Source organism: Budorcas taxicolor, chromosome 14 (genome assembly GCF_023091745.1).
Source record: "Budorcas taxicolor isolate Tak-1 chromosome 14, Takin1.1, whole genome shotgun sequence".
Classification (NCBI taxonomy): Eukaryota; Metazoa; Chordata; class Mammalia; order Artiodactyla; family Bovidae; genus Budorcas; species Budorcas taxicolor.
The window spans coordinates 77,332,267-77,359,860 of NC_068923.1; the positions used below are offsets into that span (position 1 = coordinate 77,332,267).

The 27,594-nt window shown below is 41.0% G+C and overlaps 1 protein-coding gene across 1 annotated transcript in view; it reads left to right on the forward strand.

The window, feature by feature from the left end:
- Positions 1-7,988: 7,988 nt before the first annotated feature.
- The window catches only part of RGS22 (regulator of G protein signaling 22), a 136,200-nt gene continuing 116,594 nt past the window's right edge, over positions 7,989-27,594 (forward strand). Inside the window, 3 exon segments of the mRNA XM_052651583.1 lie at positions 7,989-8,013; positions 8,513-8,541; positions 26,331-26,393. Of these exon segments, the coding sequence (XP_052507543.1) occupies positions 7,989-8,013; positions 8,513-8,541; positions 26,331-26,393 (117 nt within the window).

Genomic DNA, 27,594 nt, shown 5'->3' on the forward strand with positions numbered 1-27,594 from the left:
ACAGCAAAATTAAGAGGAAGTACAGAGATTTCCCATAGACTCCCTGTCCCTACACCTTCATAGCCACCCCATTTATCCACATCCCCACCAGAGTGGTTCATCTGTTGTAACTGATGAACCTATATATACACTTTGAAAGTGAAAGTGAAAGTGAAGTCGCTTAGTCATGTCTGACTCTTTGCAACCCCGTGGACTGTAGCCCACAAGGCTCCTCCGTCCATGGGATTCTCCAAGCAAGAATACTGGCATGGGTTGCCATTTCCTTCTCCAGGGGATCTTCCCGACCCAGGGATTGAACCCAGGTCTCCCGCATTGCGGGCAGACGCTTTAACCTCTGAGCCACCAGGGAAGCCCACTTTATGATCACCCAAAGTCGATATTGTATCTTAGGGTACTCTGTTGGTATTGTATAGTCTGTGCATTTGGACAAATGTGTAATGACTTGTATCCACCATTATAATGTCATACAGAGTATTGTCACTGCCCTAAAGGTCCTCTGTGCTCTGCCTATTCATCTCTCTCGCCACTGATCTCTAGCAGCCACCGATCTTTTTACTATCTCCATAGTTTTGACTTTTCTAGAACATCCTATGATGGCAATCATACGGTCTGTAACCTTTTTCAGATTGGGTTTTTACTTAGTAACATGTCTTTGTGGCTTGATAGCTCATTTCTTTTTAGTAGCAGTGTTACTCGCTCAGTTGTGTCTGACTCTTTGCGATTTTTTGCAATTTGCATTTCTTTTTAACACTCAATAATATTCTACTGTCTGGATGCATCAGAATTCATCTGTTTATCTACTGAAGGGCATCTTAGTTGGTTCCAAGTTTTTCCAGTTATGAATAATGCTGCTATAAACATCCATGTGAAGGTTTTTGTGTGGATACAAGTTTTCACCTCCTTAGGGTCAATACCTGGGAGCACAGTTGTTGGGTCATATGGTAAGACTATGTTTAGTTTTATAAGAAACCACCAAACAGTCTCCCAAAGTGGCTATAACATTTTGCTACCTCACCAGCAATTTTGCAGTTAGTTCCTGTTGCTCCACATCCTCTCCAGCATTTGGTGTTGTCTGTGTTTTTATGGGAGAAGGCAATGGCACCCCACTCCAGTACTCTTGCCTGGAAAATCCCATGGATGGAGGAGCCTGGTGGGCTGCAGTCCATGGGGTCACTGAGAGTTGGACATGACTCAGTGACTTCACTTTCACTTTTCACTGTCATGCATTGGAGAAGGAAATGGCAACCCATTCCAGTGTTCTTGCCTGGAGAATCCCAGGGACAGCGGAGCCTGGTGGGCTGCGTTTTTATGAGATGTGGTGGTATCTCATTTTTTTATAACTTCCAATAATATTACTTCTTCATTAAATGTAATTTGCTAATCTAACACATATTTATTGAGCATTTATTGTACCATGGAAGGCTTTGTTCTAGGTTCTGGGCCTACAGGAGAGGCTCACTAGGTCAAAAAATACCTTGGAGCTCAAACAAATTTATTTTTAAAGAAAAGTAGAGGAGGGGAGAAAAAGGAGGAGAAAAAGTAAAAGTAATGTATTCTTTATCTGTAAAAATTACAAAATCCTAGAGCAATATTAGTTTTCAAACTTTAGGAGAGGGTTAAAAAATTGAATTATCTCATCAGTTTGTGAAAGAAACAAAGTCATGTAATGGAATATATTGACAATTAGAATAAATCTAAACCAGCAGGTCCAGATGGTAGTTATCTTGGATAAGTTAAGAAATTGCCTAATGACTGTATTGAACTAAATATGTTCCTTCTTCAAAAAATTATGAACTGTTAAGTGAGGAAATAGAAAAAAAGAGTGCTGTTTTCTAGTTAAATGTGGTATGGAGTGGGTTGTTAGCCAATACAGACAAGATATGTAATTTCACAAAAAGGAAAGAATCAGTGGTTATCAAAAAGAGAATGGAAGAGACTATGTAAATTTTATAACCTGTGTTTCTGATCTCTTTGCCACAACCGCAGTTACTTCCGGGATTGGAGCTGGTGTCACATATCGTTGGGTGTTGAGTTGCCATCCAGCTCCTAGGAAAAACAATTCTATTTGCATTATCCTGTCATTCTGATCCATTTATTTAGGAATAAAAATGATTCATGTGAAAATTAAGGATATAGTTTCGCTCTGCGGAAATACATGAAAACAACCCAAATGAGAACAAACAAAGGCTATTCATTCCGAGCCTGTTGCCTCCAAGGAGTCAGCCACCATCACTTGCACGTGGCAGTGGCTTAAAGGCAGGCAAGAGAGTGGGAAAGCAGTGCAGTGAAAGAAGGGGAGGACTTCAGGTATGCTCTGATTGGAGGTTGTTGGCAGGGGGAGCTGGAAGTGGGCTATCTAGGATCCAGCAGGCACACTATGTTACTAGTTAGGGAAGCACATTTGGTTTTCCCTGGTTGGTTCTGAGTTGGAATTGGGGGTAAAAATAAGAGAAATTGGCCATTAGCCATGAAGGCCTGACCACGTGGGACCTAACTGCTGCAGAAGTTGCGGCTTGGCTTCCCAGGCTGGTTACTTCAGAGGTTTTAAGAGTTCTGTTGTCATATAAGAGTTCTGTTGTCCATTTGTACATTCAGACTCTCTATTAAATATTCCATTACTATCAAAAATTAAAATCACAATAATAATATGAATTTCATTCTTTGATGCTATTTCTGTTCACATTTAGAAAGATCTGGAACTAGGCTTAAGTTTGACCCTACCACACCAAACCCAAGGTAGGATCAATACATGTAAACAGGCACCAAACAGGTAGGATGCCTGAAAAATCTGCTGTTGATTGTCAAGGAGATGTATAGACACACACATACACTCCAGGCTCTCCAGCAGTACTTGTGAGAATCACTGGGTAAATCCCTGTCGTTTCTCACTCTGAGCAAACGAATCCTTGCAGTTCAGATCAGCCCTCATGACATTTGGTTTGGGATTCATATTTGGAAAGCTCATCATTTTTATTTTTTTTGGTCTACAGCACTTTAACATGATATCACGTCTGTTCTGTTCCACAGTTGTATCACAGTTTTAGCTGTTTTGCAGGGACACTGTCTGAGATGCTTTCCGAGGTTTCCCCAAACTGCCTTTAGGTGTGTACTGCTGCTGCTGCTGCTAAGTCACTTCAGTTGTGTTTGACTCTGTGCGACCCCAGAGATGGCAGCCCAGCAGGCTCCCCAGTCCCTGGGATTCTCCAGGCAAGAACACTGGAGTGGGTTGCCATTTCTTTCTCCAATGCATGAAAGTGAAAAGTGAAAGTGAAGTCACTCAGTCATGTCCGACTCTTCGTGACCCCATGGACTGCAGCCCACCAGGCTCCTCCATCCATGGGATTTTCCAGGCAAGAGTACTGTGTACTACAGAGTCTGTTTTAGTAAATTTATCTCAAACGCACCCTTCTAATTCTCTTAGAATATGTTCAGAATCAGAAGGGAATAAAACAAAAACAATCCATTTATGTGGATACAGTTCTTATTATAAACTTGTGATTTTGAACTGTCTTGATTTTCAACAATCATATAGACTAGTCATAGAAAAAGCCCTTTTTGGAAAATCTAGCTAGTTTAGGGGGCCAGAAACATAATAAAATGTGTTAAAAGTAGGTAAAATATAATAATCAGAGAAATACAAATCGAAACCACAATGAGATACTACTTCAAATCCGGTAGGATTGTTATTTACTTGCCAAACTGTGTCCGACTCTCCCAGGACCCCATGGATTGTAGCCTGCCAGGGGGGAATACTGGAGGGGGTTGCCATTTCCTTCTCCAGGAGATCTTCCTGATTCAGGGATCAAGCCTATGTCTCCTGCATTGGCAGACAGATTCTTTACTAATGAGCCACCAGGGAAGCCCACCCAGTAGGATGCTGCTGCTGCTAAGTCGCTTCAGTTTTGTCCAGCTCTTTGCGACCCCATAGATGGCAGCCCACTAGACTCCGCTGTCCCTGGGATTCTCCAGGCAACAACACTGGAGTGGGTTGCCATTTCCTTCTCCAATGCATGAAAGTGAAAAGTGAAAGTGAAGTTGCTCAGTCATGTCCGACTCTTAGCAACCCCATGGACTGCAGCCCACCAGGCTCCCCCTGTTCATGGGATTTTCCAGGCAAGAGTACTGGAGTGGGGTGCCATTGCCTTCTCCCACACCCAGTAGGATGCTAAACTCAAAAAGACAGATGATAACAATGTTAGTGCTAAGATGTGGTAAATCAGAAATCTCATCCACTGCTGGTGGTAATATAAGATGGTACAGTCAGTTTGGAAGACTTGTAGTTCCTTAAAAATTAGAGTTGCCAAACAGAATTACCATATTACCAGCAATTCCACTCCTAGGTATATATCCAAGAGGAATGAAGACATATGTCCACACAAAAACTTGTACACAAATGCTCATAGCAGCATTATTTATAATAGCTAAAAAAACCAAACAATCCAAATGTCTATCAGCTGATGGAATGGACAAATTGCGGTACCTCCATACAACTGAATATTACTCAGCAACTCAAAGGAATGAAGAACCGGTTCATGCCACAACATAGATGTATCTTAGAAACATGATTATGCTAAGTGAAAGAAACCAGCCACAAAAGACCAGCATGTGGTGTGTTCTGTGATTCCATTTATATGAAATGTCCAGAATATACAATTATTAATACATAGAGACAGAAGGTAGTTGGGTACATAGGGTTTTGGTGGGGATGGGATAATAGGGGTATGAGGTAAAGGATATGAGGTGATGAAAATGTTCTAAAATTAGTTGTGGTGATGGTTGTGTTGTAGCCACGCGTTCCGGGAAACAAACTCAGAAGGACAATGCAGATAGTGGAGTGCAGTTTATTACACTGGCGGGCCCAAGGCAGAGTCTCCTCTTAGCCAAGGACCCCGACCGGCATTTGTGAAAATCTTTTATACCCCATGTGTATGTATCTGAACCCACCACTCCAAATTCCTTGAGAATTACATAAACAAAGGAAGGGTAAATACAATCCCAATAACCCCATCATTCATGTGTTACGTGCTCAAACAGTTAAACAATTGGCCAATAATCAATAAGCCTGAGGTTACACTCCGATAGGTACGGAAAAATTTATGGCCTGTCTGGAGGGGTCTTATCCTTCTGTTGTTGTTTCCATAGGCACTAAACACAGAGTTCAGAGTCCATTGGAGAGGTGGCCAAGCATGATCAACATGAACAGGCCTAAGATGGGGTCCAGGCCCTATGAATTCCCTCTTCAGTTGCACAACTGAATATCCTAAAAACCACTGAATCATACAGTTTAATAGGTGAATATTATATGTGAATTACATCTCAAAATTGTTATAAAAATCATCAAAACATTAGAATAGCTTATAACCTAAGTATTTGGGTTCAAGTTACTGTTTTTATGATTCTTAGGCTGTTTCTAAAATCTGACAAGATTATTTTTAGTGAGGCTGCAAAACCTGGTAGAGGCTTTGAATTAGACAGACCTGGATCAGCTGGTGGATTCAACACTTGCAAGCTTTGTTTGTCTTTGAGCAAATTTTATGTCTCTCCAAGTCCCAGTTTCTTAAATTGTTGAGGATAATATCAATCTCTTGTGGTTATTGTTAAAGGCTCACAGTGTGTGCACTGTGTTAGTCACCCTTAATATTAAAACAAATTATTGGCTTCTCATCAGTATAGCTGTCTAAAACAGGAATTAACAAATCTTGTCTATGAGCAGGGCACAGTGAAGAGTAACTGCAATAAAGAAAAGCTATTTCAACAAATATGTACCAAGCACAGCAGCACTCAGTAGCGGGTGCTGGGTGCGGAGGCTGTTAAAAGAACACGAATCACCTTCATCCCCAGGAGTTCACTTCCTGGTGAGTGGCGCTGAGAGTAGCCGGTGTCCCTTTAAGACATGACTTTGTACTAAATAGACAGGAGAGGAGAGGCCAATGAAAGGAACTCACAGGAAGATATTAAAGAATGAGAAAATTGAGCCTGATAAAAGCAGAAGGACTTCCCTGGTGACAAAACAATCAGTGCAAGCAAATGCCTGACAAGCCTGTTTGTATGTCAACTTTCCAACTTATATCTCCCAAATTCCAGGCTTCTGTATCAACTGCAAACTCAAAATCTTTGCTTGGATGGTTAATAGGCTTCTTAACCTCTCTCCCACCTGTGGTCCACGCACAGCAGCTCCATCCTCTCGGCTGCTCATGGCAAAAAACTTCAAGTTATTCTCAGCTACTTTCATTCCCACATCCACATTGTCAGGGAATCCTCTTCGCCCTACTGTCAAAATATATACCGAATCTGAGTCCATCTCAGATGTGTTACTGCTGCGGTCCTGCTCTGAGCCACCTGCTCTTGCCTGCTACTGCTTGGCCCATCCGCATTCTCTGCATGGCACTCAGAATGATCATTTCCAAATAAAAGTAAACTTGTGTACTTCTTTATTCAAAACTCATATAGTTGGGATTTCACTCAGAATGAACGCCAGAGCTCTTATGAGGGCTGAGAAAGCCCTTGGTGATTTGCCCCTCACATGTCCCCTTTCCATTCCCCTTTACTCCCTTGACTTCATCTGGCCTGCTGATTTTGTTTGGCCAAGTTAGTGATTTATTGCTTTTTTTTTTTGTCCTTTCCCTGTCCTATTGAAAAGGCAATAAATATGACTAAGCAGGTGTTACAGTTTCTTGCAGGACTAGCACCCACTGTCACTCTTGTTTGCTTAAGCACTCACACACCTCCAGGCCCTAGGAGGCAAAAACGGAGCCACAGGATTCAAGGAGGTCAAATTTGCATTTGGATAATTTTGCTTTCATCTCAGAGAATGGATTTAAAGGGAACTTCGCTGGAAGCAATGGCTGAGAAACAAGTTAGAAAGTTTTCACAACAGTCCGAATGGCAGGCTGTGCTAGGACTCTGGTTGTTACAAGACAGAAAAGATTCTAGATTCCTGAAACACTTTAAGGTGTCCTTGGCAGGACCCAGTGCCTGAGTGAATGTGGTGTTTCTGGCTTTGAGTCACTTAGTGGATGAAGGTACCACTTACTGAGTATAGAATTTATGGAGGAAGATGGAATTCGAAAACAGGATATGGGGGATAATGTGAATTTCCTTTTGGACATTTTGATTTGGGCATATCCAGGGGGAGAGGTCTGGGAAGGAACTTTGAGCCACGACATTGAGAAAAACTCTCATTTCCCCCTAATTATAAATACTGTTCTTTTTTGCAAACTTCATTCTTAAACTCCTCTGTCATAACTTTTCCGGGCACACACACTCTGGGCACCCTCAGTTTACTGTCCCCTTTTCATGTCTCCTCTGGTAACTGTAAAAATCTATCTTAATAGCTATCTTGAGAACTGGGCTGCCCTAACCGGAGCAAAAGCTTGGGGGAAGATCTGGTTCCTAAAAGTACGGGAACACTTAACTTTTTACACAGGCATTCATATAACTCTGAATGCGCTCAAGAGCTCCTTTAGTAGCAGGAAAGCTCGTCTTCCTCCTCTTTTCAGGACCGGCCCGTATGGCCTCCACGTCCGGCACGCGCTCGAAGAGGGTCTTGTCTTACTGTAGACCGAGCGGGGAGAACCAGCCTGAGCCGCGGTCGCCATAGTAACGAGGCCCCGGCAGGTTTGAGTTCGCAGGGCGACGCGTCTCCAGGGCCCCGGGGTGGCGGGGTCCGGGGGCGCGTCGTCCCGTAAGCCGTTGGCGGCGGCGCAGGGCCCTGGCCCGGAGGAGGACGGACCGGGGTGGCCCGCGTCCCTTCCTCGGCCCGGGGAGCACCCCCCACCCGCCGAAAGGCGCGTGACGGGCCGCTGCTCGGCGCCCGCATTGTCTCAGCTCCATAGCAACTCGAGCCGCGCTAGGGCCACAGCGGCCAGACCGCCCGGGGCCGCGCGCGCCGCTCCGCGTCGGCGTCCGTTCCCGGGGCCCGACGGCCCGCGCCGGTGGCGTCCTGACGGCCCGCGCGGGTGCCGGGGGTGCGGGGCGCGGGCGGCGGCATGCCCGAGAGGCGGCTCAGCGTCGGTAGGTGGGGCGGCCGGGGTCGGGGCCGGGGCGCGCGGGGCGGCCCCACCGCGCACCGCCTCTGGGCTTCTATTTGCCCCCCGGGCGACCCCTCTTCCTAACCTTGGTAGCACAGACCCCAGAGGCCTCTCACCGCATTTTGTAAGAAATTTAACCCGCCATACCCCTTTTCCAGTGCCTCGTTGGCACCGTCTTATTTTATCTTGCTTAATTCTCCGTTTTGCAGCGGGAGTCATGGAGGCCTCCATCTATTAAGGTTGGCTCTGGGGGTCGCAGTCGATTAGTGACCAAGCTGGATTCCAGAGGCCTTTTCTCCCCACTTCCACCTTGAATTCCAGCTTCAAATTCAGTCCATGTGCGGAGAGCGAACAGAGGGCCAAACGTTTTACTGAGCTTGCCCACATATAATGCAGGGCTGAGTACCGCCTCAAATTATTTCATTTACTTTAAAAGGAAATCAGATTTGAGTGAGATAATGTAATATTTTATTTTGTTTCAGAGCCACCAACTATTACAGAAGAAGGATTTGTAAGTAGTATTTGGAGGGCTACTTCTTTTTTCCCCCTTGGCTTTTTAAAAATAGCAAATCGTAGATCACTTTTTAGAAATGATGTTTCTTTTCCTTTCTTTTTGCCAAACGAGTTATAATATAAGCTTTGGTTTCATAACAATGGTGCTGGATTCAAGAATTTATTTTTCAACAGGTACATTTTAAGACGGGGCCAACTGATTTTTCATGGTGGATGCTGTTCATTGTTAAAAGTTCTTTTATATAAATGGCCTCATTCAACTTTGCTAAGTTTGTTGATGACTCCATGAGAGTAGATTCATCTCCATGGTTTTATTGTGTTGGGGCTGAGCAGTTCCTGGTTACAGTAAACTTTAGTAGGTGGCATTGATTAACACAAGGTCTATTTACAGTTATAATTCTTTTGAAAATGTGCTAGATAGTCTCGGCTCAGACTTCTGGAGAGTTGAGCGGTAATAACTACTTGGCCAAGTACATTATATATGTTGTCATTTAGGTGAGTGCTGTTTCTGGAGTAGTGGGTTCTACTGTGATTCGGTGTATTTAAGGAACTTGTCCCAGGTAATGAATGCATTAAGATAGGAGGCAGCAAAGCCTCATTAGTACAGAGGCTTGATTCCAAGAGTTCTAACGACTTGTCTACATACAGAGGCTTGATTCCCAAGAGTTCTAACAACTTCTCTACATTATTTGCTTATGTCCTACAGCACTTATTTCTCTTGTTGGTCAATTCTTTTCTCTTGTTGGTCAATATTTGTTTTTGGCTTTTTACTCAGCGAGTAAACACGAGTGCTTCTATATTCAAGTGTGGTGCTAAATGCTAAGGAGAAGTCTCAAAAAGTTCATAGTCTAGTAGGGGCTGAGAGTAGAGGCTCTCTGCTACCTTGCCTCTGCTAGCGCTTTCCAGATCTTTGGTCCATCACTGAGAGAGACCAAAACAGAGGCACAAATAGTGTGCCAGAAACTCCAACAATCTTCCTGTTGCCTTGGCATCACTCTGGGTAGTAGCAAATTTCTTTAAGCTGCTTCCTGAACTGTTCTTCACGCAGGCAAGAGGTAAGCATTTTTTCGAGATAACCTTTTCCCGTACAACTCCAGCATGGTCTCTCACAGGCGTTAGTTACTCTTAACATTTGAATTGCCTGCTGACCTCTCCACATCTTTCCCCAGCTTATGGCAATTTAATGAGGCCACTTTGAAAATTCTATTAGCCATTCCTCTTTCTCTTGATTTTTTTTTTTAAATTCCACTGTCTCCCAGTTCTCCCATCTCTCATATCCTCCCTTCCTGGCTTCTCTTTTTTCTTACCCATCCAAGTATAGACCTTCTTCAGGATTCTCTGGGAGAACTCCTCTTCGCCTATGGCTTCTGCCACCCTTGTTTCACAGGGCTCCCAAATCCACACACCTCTAGTCTGCACTCTTATGATGTCAGAACTCTGTATCTACTGGGTTACTGGGTGACTTCATTACCTAGATGTCCCTGCATCACTCCAGTAGTGTGAAGTGAACTAATCACCACCTATTCTGTCTTTTCCCCTCTTTCTTATTTCAGTTAATGGTGCCACTGGCCATTCAAACACTCAAGTCAGGACCTTTCTTCCCTTTTCTTCACCTCCCACCTGTAGTCATTTCCCAAGTTCCTTTCATAGCCAAATCTTTTTCTCCATCCTCACAGCTACTGTCTTATTCAGGCCCTCATCCCTGAGCACGGACTTTGGCAGTATTCCTAGCTCATATCACTGCCTCCAGTGTTCCCTCTGCCAACTGCAGTTTTTCTTTGCCTGAGGCACGAAGAGCAGACTCTTGTGTGCAACCTGAATTGCTTGCTATGACTTTGCTCTACCTTTAGGAATTTTCCTTCTCCCATCTCCGCTACCTTGGCTGTCAAACTGCTATTAACTCTATAAGAAATTGCCATGTTACTCAATTGTTAAGAGCTTTTTTTAAACCTACTGTTTGTTGAATGCTGACTGCATGGTGGTATTTAAACCTCAGAACAACCCTGTTAGGTAGTGACTAACACACCTCTCACAGATGAGGATGTCGGTGTTCACAGAGGCTCACTGACTTGGCTTGGGACCACACTTCTAGTAACTGGCAGAGCTGGAATGTCAGAAGCCTCCCTTTAGCATGCGGAATCTTTTCTGCAACTTTTCAACCTTCTTTAACCTTATCTCCCAATATTATCTGTGTGATGAAGACAGTGTTCAAAGTGTCTTTGGTTTATAAAGTGCTTCCGCACGCCCTCTGCTCCAGCCAAACTGCGCTGCTTGCCTCCTTGGCTTTACTGTTGAGTTTTGTCTCAGTTGTTCTCCCCGATCCATTTCACAATCTTGGGCATTCTTCCAGGTCCAGCTCATCTCCATGAAACCTTGCCAGCCTAAAATCATCCAGATTGCCTCTGAGCCCTGTGCAGCTTTCAGTCATGACCAGTTTGTAACCAGATCCTCAAATTCATCGGCTCACCAAGCATTATCTATACATGAAAGAATCCGTATGTCTTGCACATAATATTTCTCTCTCTTTCACCAAAGTGTAAGAGTGTTTTTTCTCATTAATATTTTTGGAAAGGAATTGTGTAACTGAGATCTCTGGTTTCCCATTCCGCCATTTTCCACGGTACCTACAAGACATATTACTCTCCAAAATAATTAACAACGTTTTCTGGCTTCCCTTGCCAGAACCAAGTTTTATAACCAAGTTTTGATTAATGAAGTTTAAGCAGAAGCACTGTGTCCTGCTTCTGGAAAGCTGATGTTTACAGAGATGGAATAACCAACCCCTGGGTCACACAGCTGGTAAAACTGGTCAGACCACAGCTAGAACCTGGGTCATTCTGACTCTGACACTCAGACAAATGTAAAGGGAAAGAATATGCCCTTTGTCGTCTTTCTTGCTGGCTGGAAGGAGGGTGTGACCCTGGAGCTGAAGCAATCGTCTTGGATCATGAGGCAGAAGTGGCGTGTTGAGAATGGCAGAGCCACAAGACCCAAGAGACCTGGGCTCCTGATAGGTTGGGACGCCACTGTGCCAGTTCTGCACTGCTTATAATTACACGAGAGACATCTGTGTTATTTAAATAGTATTATTTTGGTTTTCCATTATTGGCAGCAGAGTCCTATACTAAAATAAAGAGCGTCCATATTTGCAGGAACTTTATTCTTACTGCGTTTTCTCAGTCGATGATGCTGTTAAGTATGTCTGCAAAATATTTTAACCTTTACATGAGGCCTCTGTCTTCAGTGGAGAGAATAACATTTAGAACAATTTTTTTCTTGTCAGACATTGGTTTGCATGTATTTTAACTTTGTAAATTTTGCAATTTCTTAACAAATTTGTGAGCTTCTGTAGAGCTCATATTGTGATTCAGTACACCTGCATATTCTATATAGTGAATAAAATTAAGAGACACTGTAGTTTCATGTGATATTTTTTACATTTTAGTTGTTAAAAGTAGTATTGACTTTCAGCTAATCTTTAGGCTGTTCAGATTCATTTTCTGTTATTTGTATAGAGTGAGTGAGTTTATTACAAACACAGAGCATTTCCCAAGCCTAAGGATATTCTCATTATTTTCATGTAATATGCAAAAAAGACACATATGCTCCAGTCCTTGTGAGCAACAGTGTCTAATTATATGAACATTAATGACCACATGGTGTTTACCTTTTCAGATTGTGAATAGAGTTGATTGCACATCAGTGGGGTTGGGGGAACTGTGAGAGCACACTTGGGTGGCACGCTGGTTGCCAGTCTGTGGAGGTGGTGGAGGATAGGAGCAGGTGGTTGGAGAGTGCCAAGTGAGGTACCAGAAGTGTCTCCAACAAGTCATTTGGAAACCCAGATGGTCCTGGAGGTCCTTTGGAGAGTGTTAGGCTGTTTGGAATTCTTCCATCTCTGCGGAGTCCAGTTCTCTGGTTGGAACCAAATTCTCTAATGCTTTTTGAAACCGCAGAAACTGCTTTAGAAGTTCCATCAATACATTAGTTAACAAGTATATTGTTAAGCAACTAATTGCATTTATCATTGTATTAGGCACTACTGGGGACACACGCTGTCCATCACTGTTCCCCAAAATTGTATACCTTCTATTTGGAGAGGTGACCTTAATATGAAACAATACAAGGATAAGCAGTTTATGTTTGTGTGCATTTTGAACAAAAAGTACATTAAGATTAAGAGAAACTTTTAATCATAGGTAAGGTGTATACTGTACTTAGCCACTCAGTCATAAGGTGTAGCATGGGAGGAAAGATGATAAAGAGTGATACACTTTTTTACATTAGGATAACATGTTGTATCCAGGACTTTAGTACATGAGGAAAGCCATAGGGTGTTTGGCCAGATGAATCGACTGAACCCAAGCCAGTGAATTCACTGAAAAAGTCCTACTTGGCTTTTTAGATAGTTGAGTTCAGTCGCTCAGTTGTGTCCAACTCTGTGACCCCATGGACTGTAGCACGCCAGGCCTCCCTGTCCATCACCAACTCTTGGAGCTTGCTCAACCAACTCCTGGAGCTTGCTCAACCTCCTGTCGATCAAGTGGATGATGCCATCCAACCATCTCATCCTCTGTCATCCCCTTCTCCTCCCGCCTTTAATCTTTCCCAGCATCAGGGTCTTTTCCAGTGAGTTGCCTCTTTGCATCAGGTGGCCAAAGTATTGGAGTTTCAGCTTTAGCATCAGTCATTCCAATGAATATTCAGGACTGATTTCCTTTAGGATGGACTGGTTTCATCTCATTGTTGTCCAAGGGACTCTCAAGAGTCTTCTCCAACACCACACTTCAAATAGTCAGTTCTTTGGCACTCAGCTTTCTTTATAGTCCAACTCTCACATCCATACATGACTACTGGAAAAACCATAGCTTTGACTAGATGGACCTTTGTTGACAAAGTAATGTCTCTGCTTTTTAATATGCTGTCTAGGTTGGTCATAGGTTTTCTTCCAAGGAGCAAGCATATTTTAATTTCATGGCCACAGTCACCATCTGCAGTGATTTTGGAGCCCCCCAACAATAAAGTCTATCACTGTTTCCATTGTTTCCCCATCTATTTGCCATGAAGCAATGGGACCGAATGCCATGATCTTAGTTTTCTGAATGTTGAGTTTTAAGCCAATTATTTCACTCTCCTCTTTACTTTCATCAAGAGGCTCTTTAGTTCCTCTTCACTTTCTGCCATAAGCATGGGGTCATCTGCGTATCTGAGGTTATTGATTTTTCTCCCAGTAATCTTGATTCCAGCTTGTGCTGCGTCCAGCCCAGCGTGAAGCACTGTGTGATTGGATAAAAAGGGAATTGACAGCTTCCTGTATATTCCCCAGGCCTTTCAGAGTTTCCTCCAGGAAAGAGAGTGAGAATAGAAACCAAATGGAAAAGTACTGCTCAGTAGATGCTGATTGTAATATGTGATGATAACTCTCCATAATAAAAGGAGTTTCATACTTTTGCTCTTCATTGCATGAGCCACTCTGACTTGCTTCCTGCTTCATATACTATATTAATAATACCATATGCAATTTTGCAGTCCAGTGAGGATCTGATAAATGGACTTTCAGCTCTTAAGTTCCTGAAATGCCTTTGATCTGTGTAATATATACTTTCAACAAACCACTTTGTGGCATTTGTTTCCCCTTGTGTTCTCTTTTTTTGTTTTCCTTTTTTGGCAACATCTCTCCTTTTTATTTTATTGGAGGTGGTGATTTAGTCACTAAGTCATGTCTCACTCTTATGATCCCATGGACTGTAGCCCATCAGGCTCCTCTGTCCATGGGATTTTCCAGGCAAGAATACTGAAGTGGGTTGCTGTTTCCTTCTCCAGGGGCTCTCCCTAGTGTTGTTTTATTAGAGTCTTAGGTTATTAGTCTTTTCTCTTTAGGTTTCATGTCTTTGGTATAATCATTCAACATTTACTTAACAATAATGTAAGTATCTATTATACAAAGCACTGGGAAATTTTTTAATTGAAATATGGTTGATTCAGAATATTATGTCAGCTTTAGGAGTCCAGCAAAATGACTCTCAGATTATACATATGTATACCTCCATGCTCAGCCTCTCAGTCGTGTCCGACTCTTTGCAGCCTCAGACTGTAGCCCACCTGGCTTCTCTGTCCATGGGGTTTTTCAAGCAAGAGTGCTGGAGTGGGTTGTCATTTCCTCCTCTAGGAAATCTTCCCGACCCAGAGATCAAATTCATTCTCCTGCATTGGCAGGTGGATACTTCACCACTGAGCCATGTGGGCCTCAGTATATGTATATTTGTGGGTGTGTGAGTGTGTGTTTGTGTGTATTATTTTTCAGATTCTTTTAGCATTGGGAATTTTTTAAATGAATAAGAAGCAGTCTTTTTCTTCCAGAAATTTACAGCCCAGAGTGTGAGACTAAGCAGAAAATTAGAGTCTGAAGTATTGAAAGCAATGATAGTGGAAACCTAGCTGTAACTTTTGGAGAAGAAAAGGGGTGGGTAGATTATAAGAGGAGAAAAGATTTTCACAGTTGAATAATCAGCATGCACGAAGATGTTGCTGCTGCTGCTGCTAAGTCGCTTCAGTCATGTCTGACTCTGCAACCCCAAAGATGGCAGCCCACCAGGCTCCCCCGTCCCTGGGATTCTCCAGGCAAGAACACTGGAGTGGGTGGCCATTTCCTTCTCCAGTGCATGAGAGTGAAAAGTGAAAGTGAAGTCGCTCAGTTGTGTCCGACTCTTTGCGACCCCATGGACTGCAGCCTACCAGGCTCCTCCATTTTCCAGGCAAGAGTACTGGAGTGGGGTGCCATTGCCTTCTCTGATGCACAAAGGTGCAGAACTATAAAAAAAAAATTGCAATGGCTAGAGTGTGGTAATATGAGATGAGGCTGGACAGCTGGGCAGGATCCAAATTGCATTCATCCAAAACCCTTTCTTGTGTTAGAAAAAGCTGGGAGATTAGAAGACAAGTGGAACTCTTGTATTGATTGTGGTGTTGCTGGGAAGACTGATCCATACTGTAATGGGGTAAGGAGAGGTAGGAAGATGAGGTTTAGCACATTATGGACAGGAGGGTGAAGCAGAGGTCCTGGAGGGGTCTGACTGGTAGTGCCTGGGATCTCAGGATAGTGGTCAAAAGATCGTCAGATGACCAGGGATTTATTCTAAATGTGATGATAGTGATTTGTGATCTGTCCTTTAGTGCGCAGGAGGCTAGGAAAGCTCCACAGATGCAGAGAAACATGATATCATTTCCTTATACATAAGTCCCCTCATCAAAGCATTTTTTAATGCATACATTTAAACACATAGGAAAGTTAAAAGAACTATGTGGTGGGACTTCCCTGGCAATCCAGTAGTTAAGACTCCATGCTTCTGATGGCAAGGGATGTGAGTTCGATCCCTGGTCGGGGAGCTGAGATTCCGCATGCTGTGTGGCCAAGAGAGGGGAAAAAAAACTGTGTGGTAAACACCTATATACCCATCAGCAAGATTTCACAGTCATTAGTATTTTGCTACATTTGCTTTTTCATGTTTCTTGTTCTGTCCATCTCACCAGTCATCCGTCAATCTGTTTTATTTTTGTACATTTCAGAGTATAAGCTGTAGACATTGATGAGATACATATCACCCCTAAAATTAGTGTTCAATATTAGTTTATGGTTCTTTTGTATGTAAAATTTATGCACAGTGAAATGGAAAACTTGAGTCCCATTTGAAAAATTTTAATAAGTGTATACACTTGTGTAATCTAAACCTCAATCAAATATAGAACATTTCCATAATCTTAAAAAGCCCTTTCAAGTCTCTTTCCAGTTGATTCTTCCTACATTCCCCAAAGACTACTGTCCTGGTTTTCACCATGGATTAGTAACATAGATTATAGATTTAAATTCATATAAATGGAATCATACAGTTGGTTTTCTCTTGTGTAAAGCTGTGTTTGCTCAGCATGGTGATTTTGAGATTCTCCATGTTGTTGCATGATTCTGGCATATATTTAACTTTGGCTTCTCTGGTGGCTCAGATGGTGATGAATCTTCCTGCCAATGCAGGAGATCCAGGTTCAGTCCTTGGGTTGGGAAGATCTCCTGGGGAAAGGAGTGGCTACCCACTCTGGTATTATTGCTTAGAAAATTCCATGGATAGAGGAGCCTGGCGGGCTACAGTCCATGGGGTCACAAAGAGTTGGAAACAACTGAGCAACTAACACTTTCTAACTTTTTTATTGTGGAAAATGTACATAAACTTACCATTTTAACCATTTTTAAGTGTATAATTTCAGTGGCATTAAGCATATTCACCTTGTGCATCCGTCACCACTATCCATCTCCAGAACTTTTTCATCATCCCAAATTGAAAAGGCAGGGGAGCCAGAGATCGAATTGCCAATATCTATTGGATCGTTGAAAAAGCAAGAGAGTTCCAGAAAAATATCTACTCCTGCTTTATTGAGTATGCCAAAGCCTTTGACTGTGTGGATCACAATAAACTGTGGAAAATTCTTAGAGATGGGAATACCAGACCACCTGACCTGCCTCCTGAGAGATCTGTATGCAGGTCAAGAAGCAACAGTTAGGACAGGACATGGAACAACAGACTGGTTCCAAAGTGGGAAAGGAGTGCATCCAGGCTGTATATTGTCACCCTTCTTATTTAACTTACATGTAGAGTACATCATGTGAAATGCTGGGCTGGATGAAGAATGAGCTGGAATCAAGATTGCTGGGAGAAAAAATCAATAACATTAGATATGCAGATGACACCGTCCTTATGGCAGAAGGCAAAGAAGAGCTAAAGAGCCTCTTGATGAAAGTGAAAGAGGAGAGTGAAATAATTGGCTTAAAGCTCAACATTCAGAAAACTAAGATCATGGCATTTGGTCCCATCACTTTACGGCAAATAGACAAGGAAACAATGGAAACAGTGAGAGACTTTATATTTTGGGCTCCGAAATCACTGCAGATAGTGACTGCAGCCATGAAATAAAAAGACGTTTGCTCCTTGGAAGAAAGCTCTGACCAATCTAGACAGCGTATTAAAAAGCAGAGACATTACTTTGCCAACAAAGGTCCATCTAGTCAAAGCTTTGGTTTTTTCGAGCAGTCATGTATGGATTTGAGAATTGGACTATAAAGAAAGCTGAGCACTGAAGAACTGATGCTTGTGAACTGTGGTGTTGGAGAAGACTTTTGAGAGTCCCTTGGACAGCAATGAGATGAAACCAGTCCATCCTAAAGGAAATCAGTCCTGAATATTCATTGGAATTACTGATGCTGAAGCTGACACTCCAGTACTTTGGCCACCTGATGTGAAGAAGTGGTTCATTTGGAAAGACCTTGATGCTGGGAAAGATTGAAGGCAGGAGGAGAAGGGGATGACAGAGGATGAGATGGTTGGATGGCATCACCGACTCAATGAACATGAGTTTGAAGAGGCTCCCGGAACTGGTGATGGACAGGGAAGCCTGGCGTGCTTCAGTTCATGGGGTCACAAAGAGTTGGACATGACTCAGCGACTGAACTGAACTGAACTGAACCCATTAAATAGTGACTTCCTGTTACTCCTCTTCCAGCCTTCAGTTACCGTTGTTCTACTTTCTGTCTTTATGGATTTGACTGTTCTGTGTGTGCAGGCTAAGTTGCTTCAGTCATGTCTGACTGTGACACTGTGGGGTGTAGCCCATCAGGCTCCTCTGTCCATGGGATTCTCCAGGCTACAGTACTGGAGTGAGTTGCCAGGCCCACTTCTAGGGGATCTTCCCAATCCAGGGATTGAACCCACGCCTCATGTCCTCCCACATTAGTAGGTAGATTCTTTACCACTAGGGCCGCCTGGGAAGCCCTTGACTATTCTAGGTAATTCATATAAGTGGAATAATGCAATATTTGTCCTTTAGTGTTTGGGTTATTTCATTTAGCATGACATTTTCAGGGATCATTCATGTTGTTTCATGTATCAGAATTTCATTCCTTTTCAAGGCTGAATAATATTCCATTATATGTACATACCGTATTTTGTTTATCCTTTCATGTACCAATAGGCATTTGAGTTGTCTCCATCTTTTGGCAGTTGTGAATAACGGTACTATGCACACAAGTGTACAACAAATACCTGTTTGAATCCTGCTTTCTGTTTTTTTGGGTATATACCCAGAAATGTATTGCTGGATTATAATGGTAATTACATATGTTTGACTTTTTGAGGGATGGTGGCTGTACCATTTCATGATGTACAAGGATTCCAATTTCTATGCATTCTCACCAGCACTTGTTATCTTTCATTTTTTTTTAAATTGTAGCCATCCTAGTAGATGTGAAGTGATATCTTGTTGCTGCTGATGTTGAGTATCTTTTCATGTGCTTATTGACCATTTGTATATCTTCTCTGGAGAAATGTTAAAGTTTTTCGCCTGTTTAAAACACTTGAGGTTGTTTATATTTTTCTTTCTGAGTTTTTAGAATTCTTTATATATATATTTGAATGTTAAATGCTTATCAGATATATGCTTTGCAAATATTTTCTCACATTCTGTAGGTTATCTTTCACTTTCCTAGTAGGGTCCTTTGATTCACAAGTTTTTAATTTTCATGAAAAATCATTTATTTATTTTTTTCTTTTTGGCTTATGCTTTAGATGTCCTGTTTAAGAATCCATTGCCAAATCCAAAGTCATGAAGATTTATCCTTATGTCTTCTCTAAGTATTTTATAGTTTTAGTGTTTATGTTTTAGGTCTTTGATCCATTTTGAGTTAATTTTTGTATATGTTATAAAGAGAAGATCCAACCTCATTTTTTGGCATGTGGATATCTAGTTTTCCTAGCACCATTTGTTGAAAAGAATGTCCTTTCTCTGCTGAATTGTCTTGGCACCCTTGTGGAAAATTATTTGACCATTTAAGAGAGGATTTATTTCTGGACTCTATTCTATTCCAATGGTCTGTATGTCTGTCTTTATGCCAGTACCACTTTGTTTTCATTACTGTAATTTTGTCATACATTTTGAAATTAGGATATATGGATCCTTCAGTTTTTGTTCTTTTTCAATATTATTTTGGTTATTCCGGGTCCCTTGAAATTCCTTGTGAATTTTAGGATGAATTTTTCATTTCTGCAAAAAAAAAAAAAAGGCATTGGGATTTTGATGGAGAATGTATTAAAATTTGTAGATTGCTTTGGGTAATATTGTCATCTTAGCAATATGGTTTTTCAATCCTTGAACATGGCATGTATTTCCTTTTATTTATATCTTCTCTAATTTCTTTCGGCAGTTTTTTAGTTCAGTATACAAGTCTTTCCCTTCTTGGTTGTCATTATTTTCCCTACTATTGTAAATGAAATTGTTAATTTCCTTGTTGAATGTACATAACTTTTTAATATTAGGTCTTATGCTTGAAATAACTATATGTAATTTCTAATCAAGACTTTTAATGTTCTATCTTTTACTATTCTTGTATAGTCTCAATTGGTGAGAAACTGTATCTCCCAATAGGTATTAAAATTTTTTAGACTTTTTAAATAGCCATTCAAAACTGCAGAAGTTAAAAATGAAATTTAAACTTAATAGTATCCCCTCTTTTCATTACAAATATAATGTTAAAAATTCTTAGGATAAACAAATTTAGAAGTCAATAAAGTGTTTCAGTTATTTCAAAATAATGATGAAACTCTACAGCAGTATATGCATATATTTTTCAAGTGATTGCCTTGTATACTACTACAAGGATACATCAGTTGCCAGCAGACAGAAATATCTGTTGTATGTGAAGGCAAAGACTTGGGGCCATTTTCCTTCCAAAGATCTCCTCCCCCTCTTTCCTCCAAGTTGTCAGCACCTTTGGCTGTGAACTGTCTTTTTGGACATCTCAAACAGAAACTCCTCCAGCAGCTTCATAGAACAGTGGTGTGTGCTACAGCTGGCTAATAAATCCATGTCCACCAGCTTGAGCAACTCTTTGGCTATACTCAGTGTCTGGGTGTGGGATATGGCTCGTAAATCACCGTCTCCAGGGAAGCGAGTTGGATGAGGAGTCCCAAACAAGATTGCTCATAGCCAGAGGTCTCCATCCTGGGAGCACCAGCCATCCCTGACGGTTCCTGGTTGTCCTGCGACCTGAAGAGGCCTACTTTCACTTGACCACGAATGCCATTGTCTGTACACTGTGGCCTGTCATGGCCATGCTGGGTTGCAGGCTCTAGTCTCGTGACTGGCTTGTTTAGAAAGGAGGAAAGGAAGAATCTATGTGTATTTTAGGAAGAAGAAGCAAAATAGGTCCCTCCTGATGAGTATAATTCTGGAAATATGGTTTATGCCTATCTCCTGATGGCTGATAGCATTCCCAGTCTAAACTGTGTCAGTTTAGGATTCTACCTTGGAAATTAGATGAATGGTTTTGGCTAGTATGTGGATGGCTTAAAGGGAGGTTGGAAGCTTGGGTTATTTTTCTGTTCGTGCCATTAGCTAACTGATTGCCTTTATAATGGTTTGCTTTCCACCGTGTCTTTCCTCATGCATGTCTGTCTTTTCTCTGCATTATTGCCTTTCTTGTGTATCTTTTTAGATACAGACATTGAAGTTATTTGAAATATAATTCAAATGCCATTTTCCCTTCTTGAGTCTTTTCTGATTCCCCCTACCAAATAACATCTTTCCCTCCTTTTGGAGGAAACATTTTATGTGGTAATTTTCTTTGGAAGGTACTATATTCTTTTTTGGACTACATTTTTTGGTCTGTATTTATCTAGTTTTCCCTTCATTAGAAGACCTTCTTTGTATATCTTGCATCTTTTAGCGTTGTGAAGAAGTTGTAGTTTATGTCATTTGACGGTCCAGCAAAATGATTTTTTAATCAATAAAAATATTTTATCTATTAGCATACACATACAAACTTATTTTGTGTAACCCTCTTTCAGGAAGAAGTTTTGAGCAATTTGGACTAAAAATGGAAAAGCTGACTTCAGTTTCACAGATGGCACACCTGTAATACATGAAGAAACAGGCTTCAAGGGTGCATTCAACTCTGAAAAGTGTTCCTGCCTTCCATTGCGTCACTCAGCAGAGAATCTGTGCTGCAAATTTTGTAGTCAGGTTCATGAAATGATGTAATGGAAGAATTGATTGTAACTCAGTTTTCTTCTTGATTGTACCACTAACCATAGGGTCTATTGGTTATTTGGAAGATGTTAAACCTGGATAATGGAGACTTAGTTCATTTTACTGCAGCCAAGTGACTGGACTGTGGAAATCTTTTGAGAGTAACTGAGTTGCTTCTCCAAATCTAAAGCGTTTGGAAAGTAAAGGGTTTATCATATGCTCATAGGTTCATAGGACTTTGTTACTGATGTGACAAGATACTTGAACACACTGAACTAGAAACTGCAATGGGAAAATACGTTCATTTATTGAGAGACCCGCAGGCCTTTCCATTCAAGTGTGACGCGAGGACTGAGCGGATGGCACTTGAAGGCCACACTTATTTCTCTTGTGGAGCTAACTGCCCTGATACCAGCAGAAACCTTTATGTTTGATATTGGTAGAAATTAAGATACAGCTTCAGAAAAGAAATACAGATTTTGATGTATTTGAATAATACATTAAGTGTCCATGGTTGTTAAGTGCAAATGGAGGATGTGACTGAATGCCCAGGAAATGCCCTTTCCTGTGGTTCCTCAAGGGGACCTGAGGGGCTGAGAGCACACTGCTCCCCAAGGGTCAGGGCTGTGCTGCTGGAGTTGGGTGTGCAGACTGATGCTGCCAGAGAACTCCCGTCTGTCCATTCAGAGATGAGTTCAGAAATCGAGAGTAAACCTTTGGAAGCATTATGGCAATCTGACTGAGTATCGATTTTAGTTCCTATTTACTTTAACCTATTTATTTATTCACTTATTTGACTACCTTGGGTCTTAGTTGTGGTTCACAGGAGCTTCGACGTGTCATGCAGAATCTTTTGCTGTGACTTGTGGACTCTCAAGTTGTGGGGCATGGGGTCAGTTGTTGCCATGTGCAGGCGTAGTTGCTCTTCAGCATGTGAGATCTTAGTTCTCTGACCAGCGATCAAACCTGCATCCCCTGCATTGCAAGGCGGATTCTTAACTCCTGGACCACCAGGGAAGTCCCGAGAGTATTGACTTTAATAATAAAATGTGCGTATGTACTCAGTCATGTCCGACTCTTTGCAACCCCATGGAATGTAGCCTGCCAGGCTCTTCTGTCCATGGAATTTTCTAGGCAAGAATACTGGAGTGGGTTGCCATTTCCTCCTCCAGGGGATCTTCTCAACCCAGGGAGTGAACCTACATCTTTTGCATCTTCAGCATTGGCAGGCGGATTCTTTACCACTGTGCCTCCTGGGAAGCCCGATAATTAATAAAATAGTTTGGCTTGTATTATGTATATTTTTATTTTGCTTTCTAATAATTCATTCTTACTGTATTTTACCAAAAATGTCTGTCTGAAGTTGATTAGGGGGAGAAAACAAAACAGGTGTTTCATCACAGGTGGTTTGGAAAGCATTGAGTTAGAGTCTCTTAGAGTTGTGAGGCATCTGGAAATGACTATATGAATTTGAGGATTCTCTAGAAATTTCTGGTTATGTAACTGACTAGGTGATATTTAGGTCCATGTGTATTTATGAAATACACTTTTTGTTTTACAACTAAAATTTAAAAACAAAATGGCTAGTTTAGCAAAATAGGAACCATGCTCCATTGCAGTTAACTAATTTAAAATTCTCACCCTTCCCACCTGTGGATTTTTGATCATGAGCCCAGTAGTGTAAAACTTGGCCACCCTTGTTGTAGCATAATGCCTTTACCTAGGAAATTTACCCAGGAAATCCTAAAAATATTTGTTGAATTGTTTATTAGTTTGCTAAATGAAGTCCAGAAAATTGAAGTAACTCTGAAAGGTTAAAGTCAAAAGATAATTACCCTTTTGGCACCACACTCCAGTACTCTTGCCTGGAAAATCCCATGGACCGAGGAGCCTGGTGAGCTGCAGTCCATGAGGTTGTAAAGAGTTGGACACGACTGAGAGACTTCACTTTCACTTTTCACTCTCATGCATTGGAGAAGGAAATGGCAACCCACTCTAGTGTTCTTGCCTGGAGAATCCCAGGGACAGAGGAGCCTGGTAGGCTGCCATCTCTGGGGTCGCACAGAGTCGGACATGACTGAAGCGACTTAGCAGTAGCAGCAGTAACAGTAACAGAAACAGTTCAGTCACTCAGTTGTGTCTGACTCTGTGCGACCCTATGTAGATATATTCCCAAGTATTTTATTCTTTTCGTTGTGATGGTGTAATTTCTCTATTTTCTCCTTGTTACTGTATAGGAATGCAAGGGATTTCTGTGTGTTGATTTTATATCCTGCAACTTTACTATATTCATTGATTAGCTCTAGTAATTTTCTGGTGGAGTCTTTAGGGTTTTCTATGTAGAGGATCATGTCGTCTGCAAACAGTGAGAGTTTTACTTCTTCTTTTCCAATTTGGGTTCCTTTTATTTCTTTTTCTGCTCTGACTGCTGTGGCCAAAACTTCCAAAACTATGTTGAATATCAGTGATGAAAGTGGGCACCCTTGTCTTGTTCCTGACTTTAGGGGAAATGCTTTCAACTTTTCACCGTTGAGGATAATGTTTGCTGTGGGTGTGTCATATATGGCTTTTATTATGTTAAGGTATGTTCCTTCTATTCCTGCTTTCTTGAGAGTTTTTTTTTTTTTTATCATAAATGGATGTTGAATTTTGTTAAAGGCTTTCTCTGCATCTATCTGTGCGACCCTATGGACTGCAGCATGCCAGGCTTCCCTTACCATCACCAACTCCCAGAGACTACTCAAACTCATGTCCATCACGTTGCTGATGCTATCCAACCATCTCATCCTCTGTTGTCCCCTTCTCCTCCTGCCTTCAATCTTTCCCAGCACCAGGGTCTTTTCTAATGAGTTACTTCTTTACATCAGGTGGCCAAAGTATTGGAGTTTCAGCTTCAGCATCAGTCATTCCAATGAATATTCAGGACTGATTTCCTTTAGGATGGACTGGTTAGATCTCCTTGGAGTCCAAGGGACTCTCAAGAGTCTTCTCCAAAACTATAGTTCAAAAGCATCAATTCTTTGGTGATCAGCATTCTTTATGTTCCACCTCTCACATCCATACATGACTACTGTAAAAACCATAGCCTTGACTAGACGGACCTTTGTTGGCAAAGTAATGTCTCTGCTTTTTAATATACTGTCTAGGTTGGTCATAGGTTTTCTTCCAAGAAACAAGCATCTTTTAATTTCATGTCTGCAGTCACCATCTGCAGTGATTTTGGAGCCCAAGAAAATAAAGTCTATCACTGTTTCCATTGTTTCCCCATCTATTTGCCATGAAGTGGTGGGACCAAATGCCATGATCCTAGTTTTCTGAATGTTGAGTTTTAAGCCAACTTTTTCCACTCTCCTCTTTCACTTTCATTAAGAACCTCTGTTTCCTCTCACTTTCTGCTGTAAGGGTGGTGGTGTCTGCATATCGGAGGTTATTGATATTTCTCCTGGCGATCTTGATTCCACCTTGTGCTTCAGCCAGCCTGGCATTTTGCATGATGTACTCTGCATATAAGTTACTCTTTTAGCCTCCACCAAATGTTATCTGCCTTGCTCTGCTTTGTTTGACCTTTGCGGGTGAGAATTTTGTTTGAGCATGTATTACTAAAGTACTGCTGTGAGGGTAGTAGCTTTGTGAGATCCTGAGTTTGTTGTTTAAATCAGAGACTTTTAGTAAACTAAATCCTTAGTTGTTGTCTTAGCCAGTTCAGAACTTACTAAGTTCTTTGAGATAAATCATATAAGTGATTGTTTATAATTCTATTCTGATACTGCAATTACTTAAAGAAATTACCATGAAAATCTGCTTCTGAAGTAGATATTAATATAGTGTCATATCTTGCTTATACTTTCACATTATACTTCAATCAGTTTTTTAAAATTGGCCAGTATAAGAAGAAAATAATCAGCCATATGGAAATAATAACATTGTGTCATAGTGTCAACTTTCATGTTAGGTTTGGGAAACTGAAATATAATTATGAATAATAAAAACACACATACTATACAACAGGGTACGTGAGGATGTGCTTTTGACACAATGGAAACAATTGCTAATAAAATAAGGTGCTTTATTTGGAAGAGAGACTTTGTTATTGACAGTGGCTTTCCAATTTTGCCAACTCTAAAAGCAACTGTGTTGGTGGATGAGATAGTCATGGAAAAAAGTGTATACAATCTTTATGCTTAGAACACATGTGTTGTCAAAGTTGCTTCTTGCAAAAGTGAAGCGTGACCCAGATTATTAAAGCTCTCATTCTAAGCAGTCAGTGGGTTATTTTTTTCACTTAGTTTATTACTTTCATTAGGCAATTTATGGAGTTTTTCATTCTGAATTTCATCTTAACCCCAAACACTGGTTCTATCTTTATTGATTCTGCCTTTATTTTTGTAAGATAAATATTTGTGATAAATCCATGGGAAATTTACTATGTGTACTATTTTGTCCTTGTTGATGTTTGTTTGCCTGTCATGCTGTATTTCTCATGTGTTCTGTTTCCAGCCAAGTATAGCAGCAAGGCCTTTTAAGAGGACGTTTTTGTATTTCTTCCTTCCAGAGATTGTAACACTGTGTTCTGTTTATAGGGACGGTTCACTGTCGACTAATTGAAACAGATTGAAAGCTCTATATTATAATCTATTGATAGCAGAATTAGAGAATAATATTTGCGTGTTTTAAAACATCTTGGTATATGCTTATTAATATTATGCTTTTATATTTTTGCAGGAAGATTCTTTGGCAACAGATGATTTCCTTGTGGACTACTTTAATGAATTCCTAAGCCTTCCAGTGAGTGTATTATTATGTTCCATGGAATATATTATCAAAGCAAAATATTGTACACACTGGGTTATCTTGTGAGACAGATTTATCAGGAATAATATTTTTTAAAAAATACTAATTAAAGCATTTAGATTGTTGGAAATGCTCTCAAACGGTGTCAGCTTCAGGAATGAAATAGACAGTCGAAAATGGCTCAGCAAGGTAGTCTTTACTTCTCCAGAAGGGTCCCTTACAGACAGAGGTCTGGGAGCAAGCACATCAGATGGGAAGTTTGCTGGGTTTTTAGCCCAAAGATGCAAGTTCCCTCCCCTGGCTCCTCATAGGTTGAGGACCACAGAGTTACAGTCTTTCCCGGCTGTCACCTAAGTTTTTATTGGACAATTGGTAACTATTTTCCCCACCTTTTTAGTTTTTTGAACATGTCCAGGATAAGGCCCACTAAAATATCCTTATGAGGAAAGAGAATCAAAAGGTGGAAAGAACAAAGGTTTGGTAATTAGCCACCATTTTAGGAAATCTTATTCACAAGCCAGCTATATACCTTTCTGTTCAACTATTCTAAATGCTTCTTTATTTCTTACAACTTCTTCTTTGATAGAAAAGACCATATCTTTCTTACAAGATAAAGTTGTGTCTTTTATGGAGTTAATCATTTGGGTTTGAATCATATTTAGGAATTATTATTATTGAAGAAAGCTGGATCAGTTATATTACAATAAAAGTAAATAAAAGAAAAAAGGGAAGCTGGCATTTTTCTAACCATCAAAAGCATTCTGTACAAAATCTTGTACAGTTGTATTTGGGTATTATTTTAGTCTTTGAACAGAGGCAATGAGGAGATAATATAAAACCATTTAAGAAACTAAATTTCTTGCCTCTGGGCAATTATTGGTATCCTCTTGGACAGATATTAAAGTGAAATTTATGTTTAAGGCAACTAGCATTTTATATCAATAGTAAATAAGATGGGGGACACTGCTGGTGGTGTATCATAGGTAGATACTAGATAAGAGATTTTTCGTCTTAGCAGTGACAGAGTAAGTACTGGGGGGTTTAGGAAAAATGAAATGGGGATGCATAAAAACACTGATACTGTTGTGTAGAAACAGAGTTCATCAGGAATGTCAGATGAAAGAAAGATAAAAGATTTGTATTATTTTAAATGGAAACTGTTTCATTCAAATACTATTAGGGAAAATCTGAAATA